At 45.9% G+C, this 15,917-nt stretch overlaps 1 protein-coding gene across 1 annotated transcript in view; it reads left to right on the top strand.

Moving 5' to 3' along the window:
- BMERB1 (bMERB domain containing 1) overlaps positions 1 to 15,917 on the top strand; it is a 123,386-nt gene that overhangs the window by 100,384 nt on the left and 7,085 nt on the right. The window contains exon 3 of the mRNA XM_040458970.1: positions 9,852 to 9,925. Within this exon, the coding sequence (XP_040314904.1) occupies positions 9,852 to 9,925 (74 nt within the window). The remainder of the gene's footprint in view (positions 1 to 9,851; positions 9,926 to 15,917) is intronic.

Genomic DNA, 15,917 nt, shown 5'->3' with positions numbered 1-15,917 from the left:
CACTTTGGACTGGAGAATTCTCCACTGAGACGCTGTCCTGTGCCCTGTGGGATGTTTAGCAACATCCCTGGACTCTACCCAGTAGATGCCAGCGGCAGTCACCACACACACCCAGTTGTCACAACCATCACATCTCCAGACGTTGCCTAATATCCCTGGGGACCAAAAGCATCCTCATCAGAGCTGCTGATACAGCCTGATCTCTGCAGCTGATGTGGAGATGGATTCTGGAGTGCCTCCAGTTGAACAATCGCCGATAGGAGCCCATGGGAACAGGCTGTGCCTTTCTGGCGAGCCCCCACGCTCACTCGAGGCAGCTGCCACCTGCTAGGACATTTTAGGGCAGAGCCTGACAAATGCTTGGAGGGTCTCTGGCAACAGGGACGTGATCCTGCGGCTTGTCCCGAAAGCCAGGAGCTGGGATTGGAAGGGGTAAGACAGGCGATTCTCGACAGGCAAAGGGCAGGGAGACCCAAGTTGGTGTGTGGATGGCCCTTCTGAATGGTGGCAGGGGACCCACGCAAAGAGGCAGAAAGATCAGTGGACCCACTGACACTTGCTGTGTGGATTCAGTCGAGTCTTTCGAGAACACGAACGCTCCCCTCTCTCTCATCCTGGGGTAGTAGGATGATGTGTTCAAATTGGCCGCCCAGCCTCCGGCCCCTCTCTTTACTCTTCTTCAGAGCATGTGGCATTCTAGTAGATATGTGGTCACCCTCTGTCACCTAAATTCGGCTCATGGAGGCAGAGGAGGCTGCTGCATGATTGGAGCCCACGACACTGGTGGGCATGGGAAATGCTCGATAAACACCTGCAGAATGAAGGCGCAGCCCCTCCACACCATACGGGGGAGTGATCTGAAAATAGGGCTCAATGGCCGTAGTCATGTCTAGTACTTTCTACTCCGTGGTACCACATCTGAGAATCCATGGCCCCCACTCCAAAAAATCCAACACGAAGAAAAAGCCTTATGTGAATCCATGTGCATCCAATAGTAGCTAAAATAGCACCCCCCCAAAAAAACCCAACTTGAAAACCCCCCTAAGTAATCGAGATAGGGGGCTGGGAGGAGAGCCAAGATGGCAAACAGAATGGAAGCTTTTTTGCGTCTCGCATCCATGAAATACAGCCAGATCAACACTAAACCATCCTGCACACCTACAAAAGTGATCTGAGGATTAACACAACAATCTACACAACCTGAACCACAGAATTCAGCAGGTATGCAGTGCAGAGAGGTGAACTGGGGGAGAGAGAAGCTGTGGAGATCAGGGAGCTGTTTTTGTTTGTGGAGAGAGGACGGAGACGGGGGAGAGTTTGGGAAAAGACACCCCCCCCCCCCCCAACCAGCAGCAGCTGGAGAAAAAATGGAAAAGCGGAAACAGCCTCAGGGACTGAACTAAAAGGGAGAAAGGAGAAAGGAGAGGGTTGAAATTCTATTAAGACTCTACAAACAGGGGAGGGCAGAGTCTGAAACTCCGCAGCTCCTTACCTGGAGGGGCTCTGGTGAGAAGGGAGGATCCCCAGGTGCGGAGTGAAGTCCAGTTATCCTCAGACCACACGGGGAGAGGCGGTTCCCCTGCTGGGAGGACATCTGGTCGAGGCTGTGTGGCCACCCGGGCCCAGCAGACCCCGGAGAACAACCACATTCGCTGGTGGTGGAACAAGGTCGTTAAGGGAGAAGCCTGGGGCCAGATGCGTGTTGTGATTTTCCATGATCCCTGAAACGCCGCTGCTACGCGATCGCGTGAACTTTCTCTGGGGCGGGCTGGAGCCCGGCCGCGGTCTCTGGGCTTGGCAGCAGCAGCAGTCCCGCGAACGTTCCTGGGTGAGGCCGCCACCAGCCATTGCTCGGGGAGACCCTCCCGCAGAGGATCCAAGCGGGTCGAGCCGCAGTCCCTCCAAAGGGAGGGGTCGGGAAACACAGCCCACAGCCGCGACGGAGATAAAACTCAGGAGGGAGGTGGCGCCTGGCAACCTGACGGCTTGGTCACGGATGGCGTGGCGGGGGTGGGGGGGGGGGGGGGGGGGGTAATGGAAGCCCAAGGCAAAGGACGGGTGTGCAATTGCTGGTCAGGAAGAGGACAGATTTCTATACTAGAGACTGGGTAGATGGATGACGCCATTTTTAACGCTCCCGCGCATGCGCATACACACCTGCAAGCCCCACCACAATCCCCTCCAGTAAGCAGAGCAGCGCCATCTAGTGGAGAACGAAGTCATTACACTAAGCCCCGCCCTACTGGGCCAACCTTGCTCTTCAGGAACACAAGTCTCTCCGCCTGACTAGTTTACGTACTGTAAAGCCCTTCATAGTTTGACTTCTAGGGGAAAACCAGGTAATTTCAATCATATTTCAGTCTGTTCACTGGTCCATCTATTCAGTTTTCTTTTTTTTTCTCTTTCGTTTCTTTTCTTGAATATGAAAGAGAAAAAAAATTATTTTTATTTTCAGTTTTGTTAAGAATATTTTTCTTTAATTTTTTCTACTATATTTTTTACCTTTTTGTAAATTTTCGAATTCTATTTTACTTCCATTTCATTTTATTGTATTCATTTTTTCAAATTCTCAAACGTTTTCCTGCGCCGCCCCCGCGGGGGGGGGGGGCTAATTTATCAAGCTCCTTTCAACAACCAGACCAAAACACACCTAGGATCTAGCATCGTTTATTTCATTTGTGTGTGTGTGTGTGTGTGTGTGTGTGTGTTGTCTTTAATTTCGATTTTTTTTTTACCTATTAATTCCTTTTCTTCCTTAAAAATGATGAAACAAAGGAATTCACCCCAAAAGAAAGAGCAGGAAAAATGACAGGCAGGGACTTAATCAACACAAATATAAGTAAGATGTCTGAACCAGAATTTAGAATCATGATAATAAGAATACTAGCTGCAGTTGAAAATAGATTAGAATCCCTCTCTGTGGAGATAAAGGGGGTAAAACCTAGTCAGGATGAAATAAAAAATGTTGTACCTGAGCTGCAATCTTGAATGGATGCCGTGGTGGCAAGGATGGATGAGGCAGAGCAGTGAATCAGCAATATAGGGGACAAACTTATGGAGAATAATGAAGCAGAAAAAAAAAATAGGGAGACTAAGTCAAAAGAGCACAATTTAAGAATTAGAGAAATCAGTGACTCATTAAAAAGGAACAACATCAGAATCATAGGGGTCCCAGAAGACGAAGAGAGAGAAAAATGGGTAGAAATGTTATGTGAGCAAGTCTTAGCAGAAAAATTTCCTAACCTGGGGAAAGACACAGACATCAAAATCCAGGAAGCACGGAGGAGTCTTATTGATTCAACAAAAACCAACCATCAACAAGGCATATCATAGTCAAATTCACAAAATACTCAGGCAAGGAAAGAATCATGAAAGCAGCAAGGGAAAAAAATCCTTAACCTACAAGGGAAAACAGATCAGGTTTGCAGCAGACCTAGCCACAGAAACTTGGCAGGTCAGGAAGGAGTGGCAGGTTGTATTCAACGTGCTGAATTGGAAAAATATGCAGACAAGAATTCTTTATCCGGCAAGGCTGTCATTCAAAATAGAGAGATCAAGGGGCGCCTGGGTGGCTCAGTCGGTTAGGCGGCCGTCTTCGGCTCGGGTCATGATCTCGCGGTCCGTGAGTTCGAGCCCCGCGTCGGGCTCTGTGCTGACAGCTCGAAGCCTGGAGCCTGTTTCGGATTCTGTGTCTCCCTATCTCTGACCCTCCCCCGTTCATGCTCTGTCTCTCTCTGTCTCAAAAATAAACGTTAAAAAAAAAAGAGAGATCAAAAGTTTCCCAGCCTAACAAAAATTAAAGGAGTTCGTGACCACTAAACCAGCCCTGCAAGAAATTTTAAGGGGGACTCTCTGAGGAGAGAAAAGAAAAAAAAAAAAAAGACCAAAAGTAACAAAGACTAGGAAGGACCAGAGAACACCACCAGAAACTTCAACTCTACAAGAAACATAATGGCAATAAAGTCATATCTTTCAGTAGTCATTCTAAATTTCAATGGACTAAATGCTCCAAACGAAAGACATAGGGTAACAGAACAGATAAGAAAACAAGCTCTATCTATCTATCTATCTGTTTACAAGAGACCCACTTTAGACCTAAAGACACCTTCAGATTGAAAGTAAGGGGATGGAGAACCATCTATCATGCTAATGTTCGACAAAACAAAGCCGGAGTTGCCATACTTATATCAGACTATCTAGACTTTCAAATACAGACTGCAACAAGAGATGAAGAAGGGCATTATATCATAATTAAGGGGGTTATCCACCAAGAAGACCTACAATCATAAACATTTATGCTCCAAATGTGAGAGCACCCAAATATAAATCAATTAATCACAAACATAAAGAAACTCATTGATAATAATAACATAATAGTAGGGGACTTCAATACCCCACCTACAGCAGTAGACAGATCATCTAAACAGAAAATCAACAAGGAAACAATGGCTTTGAATGACACACTAGACCAGATGGACTTAACAGATATATTCAGAACATTTCATCCTACAGCAGCAGAATACATATTCTTCTCCAGTGCGCATGGAACGTTCTCCAGAATAGATCACATACTGGGACACAAATCAGCCCTCAACAAATACAAAAAGATCGAGATCATACCGTGCGTATTTTAGACCCCAATGCTATGAAACTTAAAATCAATCACAAGAAAAAAATTGGAAAGATAACAAATACTTGGAGACTGAAGAACATCCTACTACAGAATGAATGGGCTAACCAAGAAGTTAAAGAGGAAATTAAAAAGTATATGGAAGCCGATGAAAATGGTAACACCACAACCCAAAACCTCTGGGACGCAGCAAAGGTGGTCATAAGAGGAAAGTATATAGCAATCCAGGCCTTCCTAAAGAAGGAAGAAAGGCCTCAGATACACAACCTAACCTTACACCTTAAAGAGCTGGAAAAAGAACAGCAAATAAAACCCAAAACCAGCAGGAGACAGGAAATAATAAAGATTAGAGCAGAAATCAACGCTATCGAAAAAAAAACAAAACAAAACAAACCCAGTAGAACAGATCAATGAAAACAGAAGCTGGTTCTTTGAAATAATTAACAAAACTGATAAACCACTAGCCAGCTTGATCAAAAAGAAAAAGGAAAGGACCCAAATAATAAAATCAAGAATGAAAGAGGAGAGATAATAACCAACACAGCAGAAATACAAACAATAATAGCAGTTTCTTATGAGCAATTATACACCATTAAAATGGGAAATATGGAAGAAATGGACAAATTCCTAGAAACATATAAACTACCAAAACTGAAACAGGAAGAAATAGAATATTTGAACAGACCCATAACTAGTAAAGAAATCGAATTAGTAATCAAAAATCTCCCCAAAAACAAGACTCCGGGGCCAGATGGCTTTCCAGGGGAATTCTACCAAACATTAAAGGAAGAGTTAACACCTATTCTCTTGAAGTTGTTGCAAATAAGAGAAATGGAAGGAAAACTTCCAAACTCTTTCTATGAAGCCAGCATTACCTTGATTCCAAATCCAGACAAAGACCCCACGAAAAAGGAGAACTATAGACCAATTTCCCTGATGAACATGCATGCAAAAATTCTCAACAAGATAATAGCCAGCCGGATCCAACAATACGTGAAAAAAAATTATTCGCCACGACCAAGTGGGATTTATAACTGGGATGTGGGGCTGGTTCAATATCTGCAAAACAATCAATGTGATTCATCACATCAATAAAAGAAAGGACAAGAACCACATGATCCTCTCAGTGGACGTAGAGAAAGCATTTGACAAAATACAGCATCCTTTGTTGATAAAAACCGTTAAGAAAGTAGGAATAGAAGGACAATACCTTGAGATCATAAAAGCCATATATGAAAGACCCAAAGCTAATATCATCCTCAATGGGGAAAAACTGAGAGCTTTCCCCCTAAGGTCAGGAACAAGACAGGGATGTCCACTCTCACCACTGTTATTCAACATAGTATTGGAAGTTTTAGCCTCAGGAGTCAGACAACACAAAGAAATACAAGGCATCCAAACTGGCCAGGAGGAGGTCAAACTTTCACTCATCATAGATGACATGATACTCCATATGGAAAACTCAAAAGATTCCACCAAAAAAATTGCTAGAACGGATCCATGAATTCAGCAAAGTAGCAGGATATAAAATCAATGCGCAGAAATCGGTTTCATTCCTATACACCAAGAATGGAGCAACAGAAAGAGAAATCAAGGAATCGATGCCATATATAATTGCGCCAAAACCCATAAAATACCTAGGAATAAATCTAACCAAAGAGGTGAAAAATCTATACACTGAAAACTGTAGAAAGCTTATGAAAGAAATTGAAGACACAAAAAAAATGGAAAAAGATTCCGTGCTCCTGGATAGGAAGAACAAATATTTTTAGAATGTCGATACCACCCAAAGCAATCTACATATTCAATGCAATCCCTATCAAAATAACACCAGCATTCTTCACAGAGCTAGAACAAACAATCCTCAAATTTGTATGGAACCAGAAAAGACCCCGAATAGCCAAAGCAATCTTGAAAAAGAAAACCAAAGCAGGAGGCATCACAATCTCATACTTCAAGCTGTATTAAAAACCTGTAATCCTCAATACAGTATGGTACTGGCACAAAAACAGACACTCAGATCAATGGAACAGAATAGAAAACCCAGAAATGGACCCACAAATGTATGGCCAACTCATCTTTGACAAAGCAAGAAAGCATATCCAGTGGAATAAAAACAGTCTCTTCAGCAAGTGGTGCTGGGAAAATTGGACAGCCACGTGAAGAGAAATAAACCTGGACCGCTTTCTTACACCATACACAAAATGAACTCAAAATGGATGAAAGACCTAATGTGAGATAGGAAGCCATCAAAATCCTCAAGGAGAAAGCAGGCAAAAACCTCTTTGACCTTGGCCGCAGCAACCTCTTATTCAACATGTCTCTGGAGGCAAGGGAAACAAAAGCAAAAATGAAGTATTGGGAACTCATTAAAATAAAAATCTTCTGCACAGTGAAGGAAACAATCAGCAAAACTGAAAGGCAACTGACAGAATGGGAGAAGACATTTGCAAACAAGATATCAGATAAAGGATTAGTATCCAAAATCTGTAAAGAACTTATCAAACTCAACATCCAAAAACCAAATAATCCAGTAAAGAAATGGGCAAAAGACATGAATAGACACTTCTCCAAAGAAGACATCCAGATGGTCAACCTACACATGAAAAAATGCTCAACGTCACTCGTCATCAGGGAAATACAAATCGAAACCACAATGAGATACCACCTCACACCTGTCAGAATGGCTAACATTAACAACTCAGGCAACAACAGATGTTGGGGAGGATGCAGAGAAAGAGGAATCCTTTTGCACTGCTGGTGGGAATGCAAACAGGTGTAGGTACTCTGGAAAATAGTATGGAGTTTCCTCAAAAAATTAAAAAGAGAACTACCCTACGACCCAGCAATGGCACTACTAGGTATTTATCCAAGGGACACAGGTATGCTGTTTCGAAGGGATACATGCACCCCAATGTTTATAGCAGCACTATCTACAATAGCCAAAGTATGGAAAGACCCCAAATGTCCATCAATATGGACAAAGAAGAATGGGTAAAGAAGAAGTGGTATATATACATACAATGGAATATTACTCAGCAACGAGAAAATAAAATCTTGCCATTTGCAACTACGTGGATGGCACTAGGGGGTATTTTGCTAAGTGAGATTAGTCAGTCAGAGATAGACAAATATCATATGACTTCACTCATCTGAGGACTTTAAGATACAGAACAGATGAACATAAGGGAAGGGAAGCAAAAATAATATAAAAACAGGGAGGGGGACAAAAACGTGAGAGACTCTTAAATATGGAGAACAAACTGAGGGTTGCTGGAGGGGTTGTGGGAGGGGGGATGGGCTAAATGGGTAAGGGGCACTAAGGAATCTACTCCTCAAATCATTGTTGCACTATATGCTAACTAACTTGGATGTAAACTAAAAAAATAAATTAAATAAAAAATTTTAATATCTATATATGATGGTAATTAAAGCCAACCTGGGGTGCCTCAGAAGCTCAGTCAGTTAAGAGTCTGACTCTTGATTTCAGCCCAGGTCATAATCTCACAGTTCATGGAATTGAGCCCCACATTGGGGTCTGTGTTGACAGCATGGAGCCTGCTTGGGATTCTCTCTCTCTCTCTCTCTCTCTCTCTCTCTGTCTGTCTCTCTCTCTCTCAATATAAGTAAATAAATAGGGGCGCCTGGGTGGCGCAGTCGGTTAAGCGTCCGACTTCAGCCAGGTCACGATCTCGCGGTCCGTGAGTTCGAGCCCCGCGTCAGGCTCTGGGCGGATGGCTCGGAGCCTGGAGCCTGTTTCCGATTCTGTGTCTCCCTCTCTCTCTGCCCCTCCCCCGTTCATGCTCTGTCTCTCTCTGTCCCAAAAATTAAAAAAAATAAAAAAAATAAATAAAGTAAATAAATAAACATTAAAACAATTTAGAGCAGCCCTTATAAATCGATTTGCTGAAATTCCAGATATCCAGTATACACGTTATTTACAGTAATATAAGTTAATATCCTAGCACACCTACAAAACTGTAATACATAATGCAAAATTGCACATGCAGTCGATGGCTGAGGTATTAAGTGTGACCATCCTTTCATGCTCTTGGTGGGACTATCAGGCACAATCCCTCTGGAGGGCAATTTGGAAGTTCCTAATTAAAATGCAAGGGTTGGGGCACCTGGATGGCTCAGTTGTTTAAGCGTCTGACTCTTGATTTCAGCTCAGATCATGATCTCCCAGTCATGCAATCTAGCCCTGCATGGAGCCCCACATTGGAAACTGCTTAAGATTTTCTCTCTCCCTAAGTCCCTTCCCCACTTGTGCTCGCCCACTCTCTAAATAAATGAATAAGCAAGTGTTCATGTCACTTGACCCAATGATTGCATTTCTAGGAACTAATTTTTCTAGGAATTTATGTATTTCTAGGACTTTATCCTAGAAACAACCCAGACGTCTGTGTATAGGGGAATGGTTATATAAGTCACTGTATATTGGTATAATGGAATAGTATACAGCCATTAAAAATTACAGGTGCCTGGTAAGGGTCTGACTTTGGCTCAGGTCATGATCTTGTGGTCTGTGAGTTCAAGCCCCACGTCGGGCTCTGTCCTGACAGCTTGGAGCCTGGAGCCCGCTTCGGATTCTGTGTCTCCCTCTCTGCCTGCTCCTCCCCTGCTCATGCTCTGTTTCTCTCTCTCAAAAATAAACTTAAAAAAATTTTTTTTTCAATGAGATTTGCATGTCCTGACATGGAAAAATGCCTAAGATATACCATGAAGTTAAAAATATTGCAAGATGTGTTTGTAGAATAACAATGGTGTTACAACTTATAGTACAGGCATAAACATTTTTAAAAATCTGGTGGAATATATACCAAACTGTTGACAATGGGGTTTTTTTCTAAAGGATTGAGGGAGATTTTCTCTATAGTGTGAATTTCTGCAATGCTTAAAATTGCGAAACACAGCCGGTAAAGAAAACACTGAATCTGCAGCGTGAGCTCGCTGGTATAAGGGAACGGAAGCAAGGACGTGAAGACGGGAAGCCATTCTCATCAAGGTGTTATTAACAGCGATCGATCATTTCTGAGTCGTGTGACAATAGGCACGTTTTGTTTTTCTTCTTTTGAGGCACAACTTGTATAAAGAGCCTGTGTGGCCTTTACAAAGGACAACCCCCGCCCCCAAACCCTTTGTTTAAACCGGGTGGTGCTCAGGGTGTAGAATATTCTGTCGATGTAAACTGCTGTGGTGTGGTGTCCTGTTTCCCCAGGATGGATGACATCCAGCTTTGCAACGATATTATGGACCTGAAACAAGAGCTACAGAACTTGGTCGCCATCCCAGGTAACCGTGTGAGACTCCACCCTCGTTAAGGAGCCGCTCAGAGTCCTCTGTCCGGCCCTGTCGGTGCCCCTTGGGTCTGGAAGACAGACTTCATCTCTTCTACCGCAGCCCCATTCTTGCAGTGCAGTCCTCCACATGAGGGGGATCCAGGTTCAAGTACTAATTCTAGCCCGCTCTTTGACCTTGGGAAAGTCACTTTATCTGAGGCTCAGTTTCCCTTCTTCCAGAAATGGGGTAGGAGTAGGTATAGCTCTTAACTCGCTGGGTATAAATCTCATTATGATACACAGAACATTGCAAGCCACGAGCCTAGCTTCATATCTGGCCCAAAGGTTAAGAATCCAGTAAGTATTTTCTTTTAATGTTTATTTCTTTGAGAGAGGGGCGGCGGGAGGGGCAGAGAGAGAGGGAGACAGAAGACCCGAAGCAAGCTCCATGCTGACAGCAGAGAGCCCAAATGTGAGGTTTGAACTCATGAACTGTGAGATCATGACCTAAGCCGAAGTCGGATGCTTAACCGACTGAGCCACCCAGGCGCCCCAAAAGTCCGGTAAGTATTAACGATTGTTACTGTTCTGTTTGGGGGCAGGTAGAGTGTGGTGTTTTTACAAGCTCTGACTTCGGGGTTCAACCTAGATCTGTCGATTATTAATGACATGACCTTGAGCAAGTGACTCCACTAAAACTCGATTTCGTCGCCTGTCAACTGGGACAATAGTGGTATCTATTTTATAGGATCATTTGAGACGGACTGAGGGAAAAAACATATACGGTGCTAACCACAGCTCCCATCCTATAACAAGTGCTTAATAAATTATTCCCGTTGTTATTGTCAGTAACTCAACACATTCCCACCCATCCTTGTAACATATTTATATATTAATTCATTTTAAAATGACAGCAATAAACCTATTACCTTGTAACCTAAGTACCATTTTATGAGCCACAATTGTCTTTTCTAAATCCACAAATTTTTAATGAGAAAAGTGGTATTTTTTTTTAAATTTACCAAATCTCTTTTACAACTTGTTTAATATGCTATCATATCTGCTTTGATATGTATTGCGTTGGAAAGTGTCTTTTTGCTTCAGAATATGGAATGAGTCCTGATTCACACACACACACACACACACACACACACACACACACACACACATTTCTACCAATTCCTTCAGGTCATGGTTGATTTGGCTCCGTTTCCCAAGAGAGCCTTCCCTGCCCATCCAGGCTGGGTTATGCGCAGGTATGAAGGTCTGGCAGGTGCACAGGAAAGGTGTATGGGAGGCAGATACACAACTCTGGCCCAGGAACCTTGCGTTGGCCTTGGGGAGGAGCCTCCCAGGCCGGATAAGCACCCCATGGGCTTCTACTTGAGTACGTTTGCCCTTCTATCCGTCTGGTAAGTATGTCTCAGCCGCTGTGTTGCCGCAGGCTTTGAGCTAGTACTGCACATGCGCTGAGGAAGAGAAAAGGATCCCCTACTCTGGTCACTCAGACAGGACCTGGCACACAGCGGGTACCAGTAAGTGGCAGCTACGATTGAGTAGGAAGCCTGTCAGAATGCGTTGTAGAAGAGGACACCGTTCCAAATGCTTTCTCGTTTGGAACATGTGGCGCTGGGCCATTCTTTGCTGGGGCCGGGGCGGGGGTGGGGGGGTGGGGAACACTGTCCTGTGCACTGTAGCATGTTTAGCAGTGGCCTCTGCCCAATGGATGCCAGCAGCATCTCCCCCACAGTCATGACAGTGAAAAATGTCTGCCAGATATACCCCGGCAGGGAGGTGCGAAATTGCCACCCGTCTGAGAACCACTAGAGTCCCGTGGTCTGGGTTTGAGTCCAGGCTGACCAGACGGGTGAACTTGATGTAGCACCTTCGTTTCTCTGGGCCTTACATACACTCCTGTTCTGCTGGTGGTGGGTACAGCGGGAGCCCATCGTCCTTCCGGCACCATTCCTCTAAGGAGCACTCACAGGTGCCAGGCCGTGTGGGGTGGCAGCAAGTGGGTGTGGGGTTTCTCTTCTAGGTAATTAAATTGTTCTTTCACAAAAATATGTATTTATTCATTTTGAGAGAGAACGCAAGTGGAGGAGGGGCAGAGAGAGAGAGAGGGAGAGAGGGAATCCTAAGCAGGCTCCGTGCTGTCAGCGCAGAGCCCAACGCGGATCCCATGACCCCGGGATCATGACCTGAGCCGAAATGAAGAGTCAGACGCTTAACCGACTGAGCCACCCAGGCACCTCGATTAAACTGTTCTAAAATCGGCTGTGGTGATGGCTGCATATCTCGATGGGTGAATTGTGATGGTATGTGAGTTATATCCCAATAAAACCGTACCACAGGAAGTCAAATTTCAAACAGAAAACAGCAAAAGAAGGGAGAAAAAGCGGCAATGGCCCGACAACGCTCACCTACTAGAGACTCGATTCAGTTGGTGTGGGGTTCTGGCATTGGTCATTTTTTAAAACGTCATGTGATTATGAGGAGCAGCTAGGGTGGAGAGCCACCGGGCCGGGTCCCCTGTTGCGCTTTATATCCCGTGGAGAAAACCCCCCCAAGCTTAGGGAACCACAAAATGGGCAGTTACTGGAAGGATCAGGGAGGCTCCTGGAGCCCAAGGCCATCGTGTTAGCTTCCTGGGGCCGCCCTAACAAATTCCCACGAACTTAGTGGCATAAATCAACATGGATTTGTTCTCTCTCAGTTTTGGAGGACGCAAGTCCGCAAGCAAAGCATCGGCTGGGCCGTGCTTTTTCTGAAGGTTCTAGAAGAGAATCCTTCCTTGCATCTTCCAGCTCCTGGTGGCTGCCTGCAGTCTTTGGTGCTCCTCGGCTTGCAGCTGACCCGCTCCTGTCTCTGCTTTTGTCATCCTGTGGCTTCTTCCCTGTACATCTGTGTGTCCTCTCCCCTCCTCACAAGGACATCAGTCATCGGATTTAGGGCTCACCCTAATAAGTATGACCTCATCTCAACTAATGACACCCGCAAGGATTCTATTTCTTTTATAAAATATTTCTTTAAATATTTTATTTATTTGGGGGAGATCACAAGTGGGGGAGGGGCATAGAGAGAGACAGAGACAGAGACAGAGACAGAGGATCCCAAGTCGCTCTGCAGTGACAGGCTGACAGTAGTGAGCCCAACATGTGGCTCAAACTCATGAACCGTGAGCTCATGACCTGAGCTGAAGTCAGACACTCAACTGACTGAGCCGCCCAGGTGCCCCAAAGATCCTATTTCCAAACAGGGTAGACATGACATTTTGGTGGGTGGGAAACCATTCAACCCAATACCAGCATGAAGCTCCACCCATCCTCGCAAGGGTCTGGAACCAGAAACAGGAAAGCTGTTGGAATGTTCCCTCCCTCCCTGTCTCTCTCTGTCTGTCTCATTCTCTCTCTCTCCTTCCATGTTGGACACAGTCTCCATTTTCTCCCTCTAGCAGATGAGCTGAGCAAGGCCACTCCTGTCTCCTTCCCATGATTGTCCAACACAAAAGTCCAACCCTCAGGACCTCTGTGTCCTAATTTTCAGCCTCCCAGGAGAACTCTGATGGGTCAAACGTGGGTTGCCTTCTTCGTCTTGGGAGGAAAGATTTCCGAGCCCACCATTGGCTCAGCAGAACACGTGGGGGCCACTGAGGCAAAAGAGATATGAGTGTGTGAGCACGGGACCAACCAGAGCCACTCCAGGCCACAGAGGCTCCAGTCGGGGCTGTGGCAGCCTCTGGAACACAGGTGGAAATGGGTGGGAGCAAGGTCTTTGTTTCACATAGTCCCTGGGGTTCCTAACTAACCAGGACTGAGACTAGGATAAGGAGGACAGCTGGAGCACAAAAATTCAGTAATCAGGGCAAATAATATATTAATGCAATATTTAAAATACCGAAATACACTCACACACACATACACACACGCACACAATCCACGATGAACAAAATACCAAAAGTTTTTTTTTTTTTAATGTTTATTTATTTTGAGAGAGAGAGAAGAGGCAGGGGAGGGGCAGAGAGAGGGCGAGAAAGAATCCTAAGCCGACTGTGCTGGTCACAGTGAGTGCAGAGTCAGATGCTGGGCTCGATCCGGGAGACCACGCCCTGAGCCAAAATCAGGAGTCTGATGCTTAGCTGACTGAGCCACCCAGGCGCCCCCTAAAATACCAAAAGTTTAAATAAAGACAAGATTAGTACTGATAGTAGGCAGAATCCAAGGACGTTCAAACCTACAGCACAGGGGGAGTCTCACAATGAAGAGCACATTTCACCTGAAATGCCATCAAGTGTCCGGCTGAGAAACACAGGTTGACAAGGTCACAGGACCAGTTGGCAACGGAGCCCAGGTCCTTAACGCTGGTCCCGTTGATTCCCCAGGAAATCGAGTCTTTGGGCAGAAGTTCACACGTTAAAGTTTTCTTTCTTCTCCTGATTTCCTCCTCACCTCTTTCCTGAATCCTCGTTGAGTCTTTGTGTATTCCCTGGACCAGAGCCAGGTTTCTAGCTGGATTAAGCTGGGGGGAGGGGGAGGGGAGGAGGGGAGACAATGCTCCCGGCAACACATCAATAAAGGTTATTAAGGAAAGAGATCACTGAATGGCCAAGAAATTCACACTTCTCCAGCCAGAGTCGCATCATTCACCAGCTCCCCATGGTGGATGCAGGTGACTGGTTGGGGAGACCTCCAGGGCCCTCCCTGCCTTGAGGGCTTCTCTGGGACAAGCCAAGATGTCTCATCTCTGCCATCACTGCTACCTCAGAGCTGGGGATGCGTAGACCTGGCTGTAGAGGCCGTGGCACTTTCCCCTCGGACGTAAACATAGCGTCTCCTTCGTAGGGTTGTTAGAAAGGATTAAAGCGGTGGTTCTCAAGCAGGGTGACTTTGCCCCCTAGAGGCATTTTGAGTGTCACATCCGGGGTGGGGTACTCCCGGCTTCTAGTGGGTGGAGGCCAAGGACGCTGCTAAACACCCTCCAGTGCACAGGACGGCCCTTGCAACAAACGATGCTCCGGTCTCAAATATCAGTAGTGCCCAGGCTGGGAAACAGATTAAACGAACGTGACAAACTCATGGGAATACGAACATAATAGCTGCAATTTATGAAGCGCTTATCATTTGCACACTTATGCCGTGAGACTTGCTTTTCCTTCTTTAAATCGGTATTTATTTCTTTTGTACCTGATTCAATTCATATTAAAGAAGTGGGCATTTAGTCATTAAAACAACAGTGAGGATGTAAAATAACAGCTTATAATAAGAGTAGCCGGCTGTTCATGAGCCTTTGCTACAAACCAGGCAGCGAGCCTATTTTACTTGGTTTAATTCTCTTAAAAACTTGCAGCAACTTCAGGATTATCTGTGTTGAGAGACTAGCTGCTCAGAGAGGTTGAGGAACATGCCCAGAGTCCCACAGCTAGGAAGAGGGGGAGCTAGGGCGTCAAGCCAGGATCGTCTGAGTCTCCAATGGGTGCTCACAGTCATGTTGTGGGGGACAGGCCAGGGAGAGCAGTTAGGAGGGCACACGTGGTCCAGGAAGAGATGGCCTGGGCTAAGGAGGTTGCTGGAGGGGATGACAAGGGAGTCAGAGAGTCATGTGGATAAGCACATGGAGATGTTAGGGATCAGGTGTGTGGTGCCAGGAAGCACAGGGTGAGCCTGGCAGGCTGGCAGTTCCCATTGGCAAGTAGGTGGGTGACGTTGGCAAGCCAAAGATCGTATCACCAAGTTGAGTGGTGGTGCCTGCAGGCAGGTGGGTGGTGCCCGCAGGCAGGTGGGTGGTGCCCGCAGGCAGGTGGGTGGTGCCCAGAGGTAGGTGGGTGGTGCCCAGAGACAGGGTGGTGCCTGCAGGCAGGTGGGTGGTGCCTGGAGGCAGGTGGGTGGTACCTGCAGGCAGGTGGGTGGTGCCCAGAGGCAGGTGGGTGGTGCCTGCAGGCAGGTGGGTGGGTGGTGCCCTGAGGCAGGTGGGTGGTGCCTGCAGGCAGGTGGGTGGTGCCCGGAGGC

Source organism: Herpailurus yagouaroundi, unplaced genomic scaffold, assembly GCF_014898765.1.
Source record: "Herpailurus yagouaroundi ecotype Mexico unplaced genomic scaffold, PumYag 222, whole genome shotgun sequence".
In the NCBI taxonomy this organism is placed as follows: Eukaryota; Metazoa; Chordata; class Mammalia; order Carnivora; family Felidae; genus Herpailurus; species Herpailurus yagouaroundi.
Note: the sequence above shows the minus strand (reverse complement) of the source record. Positions and strands in the feature narration are given on the sequence as shown.